The sequence below is a fragment of the Dasypus novemcinctus genome, chromosome 17 (genome assembly GCF_030445035.2).
Source record: "Dasypus novemcinctus isolate mDasNov1 chromosome 17, mDasNov1.1.hap2, whole genome shotgun sequence".
Classification (NCBI taxonomy): Eukaryota; Metazoa; Chordata; class Mammalia; order Cingulata; family Dasypodidae; genus Dasypus; species Dasypus novemcinctus.
The window spans coordinates 91,765,183-91,769,511 of record NC_080689.1 but is presented as its reverse complement, the minus strand read 5'-3'; the positions used below and the strand labels follow the sequence as shown (position 1 = coordinate 91,769,511).

At 39.8% G+C, this 4,329-nt stretch overlaps 1 gene segment (V, D, J or C); it reads right to left on the bottom strand.

Moving 5' to 3' along the window:
* Window positions 1-1,350: 1,350 nt before the first annotated feature.
* On the bottom strand, window positions 1,351-1,988 carry LOC131273821 (immunoglobulin kappa variable 4-1-like). The segment is given in 2 exon segments: window positions 1,351-1,703; window positions 1,905-1,988. Coding segments are annotated over 2 exon segments (435 nt in total).
* Between the last annotated feature and the right edge of the window lie 2,341 nt (window positions 1,989-4,329).

Sequence of the window (4,329 nt, the reverse complement as noted above, 5' to 3'; positions counted from 1 at the left end):
TCAAATTGCAACAATTTTACATGTAAAAAGATCTTTTCATGGAATAATAATTTAATCAAGTTCTCCCGGCTAAAAAGGGTCAGAGTTTTAAAGGTAAAATTGATATTGGAGGAATCAAATTAATGAATAAGTTAGCACAAAGTTTTAGATTGTTATATTTAGATAATTGGAGAATAAACTTTAAAAAGTGTAAGACTGAGAGAGATGAATTTCCATCTTTTAATTTTAGTTGCTATTGCTTTCAGAAGGAAAGGCTGTACTGAGCAAAGGGACTACAATAGAACTGCAATAACTATAATCAGATGACATTAAACAGAATATCCTGGTTGGAAAAGATGGTGAGTAGAGAGGAATGGAGGAGGCAGACTAGGGTCTGTGGTTGAGAATTGGAATATGGAGGGACCAACAGTATCTTGGAAAACTCCCAGATTGGAAGCATAATAGTATGGACAGGAGGAAGAGAAGGAGGCTGATAAGGATTTAAAATAAGAAGTATTAAAAGCTAGAAGGCATAGGGAACTGGTAGTTGAGTCATGAGAGTGTAAATCTATATGGAACATATAAACCAAGGATGGAGCCAGAGCTTGGCTTGGCTTGTGCATGTGCATCTATCTGTATGGAGCATGATGATAAGATTCCGGACCTGTACAGGTGAGGGATAATGGTAGGCAAAATATTGGCTCAAAAATTGCCAACACTGTAAACCCTGGATCTGTGAATATGATACCTGTTATGGTAAAAGAGACTATGAAGATATTATTAAGAATATGGATTTTTAGATGGGGAGATTATCCTGGAATTTCTTGTGGTCCCAATCTAAGCACATGAGTCCTTAAAAGCAACTTTCCCATCTGTGGTCAGAGTGGGTATGACTATAGAAGTAGTAGAGAAATATAATGATGATGGTATAAAACTGAGGAAGAGAGTATGATCCAGCAATGCAGGAGGCCTGGAAGGGAAGGAAACCAAACTTAACTAGATCTTCCAGAAGAGAATGCTGTCCTGTAAACAAATTACTTTTAGCCTAACTAGAATTATTTTGGAGTTCTAAACTCCAGAACTTTAAATTGACATACTTCTAATGTTTAGGCAATTAAATCCATAATAACTATTTACAGGAGAAATAGGAATCTATTACGAAGATTGAGTGTGCATTTCCCTGGTGTTCTTCCCTAACGGAAAAACAAAGGGACAACAAACAAACCTCTTAATTGCCTCCTGATCCCTGAAATCATTCACAAGAGTAAGTCAGACCCCACAACCTCTCACGCTTAAAGAGAAAGTGGATAAGCTCAGGGCAGTGTGGGCAGGAAGCACCTGCTACTGCACAAATTCACTGAGAAAGAACCCTCAGGAGGAGGTTTTTGTTTGAGGCTGAAGCACTGTGGGAGGAGTGCTGTAATGCTGCTGACAGAAATATTCTCCCACATCTTCAGCCTGGAAGCTGCTGATGGTGAGAGTGAAGTCTTTTGCAGACCCACTGCCACTGAATCGGTCGGGAACCCCAGGTGCACGGGTGGAAGCCCAGGAAATGAGCAGTTTATGAACTTGTCCTGGTTTCTTCTGGTACCAGGCTAAGTAGTTCTTCTGGTTGGTGCTGTATAAAATACTCTGACTGGACTTGCAGAAGATGGAAACTGTCTCTCCTGGAGAAACAGCCAGGGAATCTGGAGACTGTGTCATCACAATATCCCCACTGGCACCTGAAATTAGGATGAACAAGTATCATATACTGCATAGAAAATACGTTAAAATGTATCTCTAAAATTCACATTTCTTTTTTATTGTATGCATTTGAAACAGTTTCTTTCACTCTGCATATTTCAAATTAAAAGTTTCTTTCACTCTGCATATTAAAATGATTTCTCCAGAATTATAACCGTGTTCACTTCTAAACCTCTTACCTGAGGCACAGAGCAGCAGGGAGATGAAGAGCTGAGCCTGTGACACCATCTTGCTCTCCTTTGTCGTGCACTCAGGCCCCATCTCCATGGGATCCCCATTAGTACAGTTCTGAGCAGTCACTCAATTACTGGAGGAACTTATGCAAAGCATTAGGGAGTATGAAAGCAATGTGCTGTGCAGTGAGTTGTGAAGACAAAGAAGCAGCAGACAAAATATCACTGCCACAGGGAATAAATTGCAAGCTTACAAACAGCCCCTAAATCACTTAAGTGTATAACTGTCGACAAAGTTCAGCAAAATTTCTGATTGTAAAGTATTTTTAGTATCATACGTATTTTTTCAAACAATCTGCTACTTTTGAAAAAAAATAATTTTGTAATAGAATCCATGTCCTTGTGAAATTATACGTTCAGAACTTAATTGAAGTATATAAATCTAACAGTACATGGAATATATTCATGTCATTATGTTCAATGAGGACATAGTATGCAGAGTTTTATCTCTAGCTCAGATTCATTTTTAAATTTTAGCTACTTCATTCAAGTTCTTCTTTGTCATCTCAAAGACAACTCAGTATTTCCATATATTGAATCTCTGATATTGAATAAGTCAACAGATGGCTGTCATCATTCACACTGCAAGGTCAAATTCTTTCATATCCTCTCAAATCCAGTTGTCCCTAACAAACCAAAGCTGTCACAGCTCCCCCTGTGGGTAATAAGTGACATAGCTTCCCTGGTGTGGTAGTTGACCTGGTGAAGGAATGTTAGCTAACCTGGGTAAGTCCAACAAACTGGAGAGTAGGTGTTACAACACTGCTGAACTCAGGGCCCAGCTGGCACATGGATAGTCCAGAGATCCAAGTCTCCTGAGTGCCAGCCATAGGTTCAGTAAATGTGACAAACAAGGCATGTGTAGAAGGGTCATATCTGAGTCCAACTCCACCACACTCAGGAACACAAATTCCAAAGTAGAGCCCACTGGCAAGGCACTGAACTCCATTACCATCTGCCGTGACCATAGAACCTGTGTGTCTCCAAAGCCCTCAGAAGCACCAGTATGTGGGGCTTACTGGTACTTTACTGTAGAACTATTGTCACTCTAGCAATGGAAACAGTTGTATCATTGATGTAGAGACTCAAGGTTAAAAGAAATAAAGAAAAGGCCTAAATAACTGGAAGAGCATTCCATGCTCATGGATTGGAAGACTAAGTACCATCAAGTTGTCAATTCTACTCAAATTTATACAGATTTATTGCCATCCCAATAAAAATTTCACCAGCATTAAAGAAAAAATCGAAAACATAATCATTACATTTATTTGGAAGGGTAAGGAGTCCTGAATAGCCAGAAAGATCATAAAAAGGAAAAGTGAACCCTCAGCCAGACTTTAAATCATAATACCTACATAAAATGGTAAATACAGCATGGTACTGTCTTAACAACAGATACAGTAGACCAATGGAAGCAGATTTATGGTTCAGAATCAGACCCTCACAGGTATAGTCAAGTGATTTTTAACTAGCCTGTCAAACTCACACAGCTTGGGTAGAACAATCTATTCAATGAAAGCTTCTGAAAGAATTGGACATCCACAACTGCAAGAAGGAAAGAGGACCCCTATCTCACACCTTATCCAAAAATTAATTCAAGATGGATCAAAAACTAAAACTAAAAGCAGGAACCATAAAACTTCTAGTAGAAATTGTCGGAAAATACCTTCAAGACCTGATATTAAGTGGTGAATTCTTAAGGAGATAAGAGAAGGACTGAGTGGACTACTGATGTTTAATGTAGGTAGAAGTTTTAATTAGCTTTACTGTAAAAATGTGGAAATGTATAAAATGAATAATGGGAAGCAGACTTGGCCCAGTGGATAGGGCGTCCATCTACGACATGGGAGTTTCGTGGTTCAAAGCCCAGGCCTCCTTGACCCTTGTGGAGCTGGCCCATGCGCAGTGCTGATGCATGCAAGGAGTGCCCTGCCACGCAGGGGTGCCCCCCGCATAGGGGAGCCCCACACGCAAGGAGTGCCCCCTGTAAGGAGAGCTTCCCAGCATGAAAGAAAGTGCAGCTTGCCCAGGAATGGTGCCACACACAAGAAAAGCTGACCCAGCAAGATGACACAACAAAAAGAAACACAGATTCCCAGGCTGCTGACAAAAACAGAAGTGGACAAAAAGATTTACACACAGCAAATGGACACAGAGAACAGACAACTGGTGTGGGTGGGGGGAAGGGGAGAGAAATAAATAAAAATAAATCTTTAAAAAAATGAATGATACCACACAGTAACAGCTAGTTGATAAATGGGGATATCACTGAAAATGTTAGTCTAGTTATGTAAATGCCAATTGACAGAATGCTAGAGAATAATCTCAGAACTGGATAGTACAGTAAACCAAGAGGTGGATGAGAATTGTG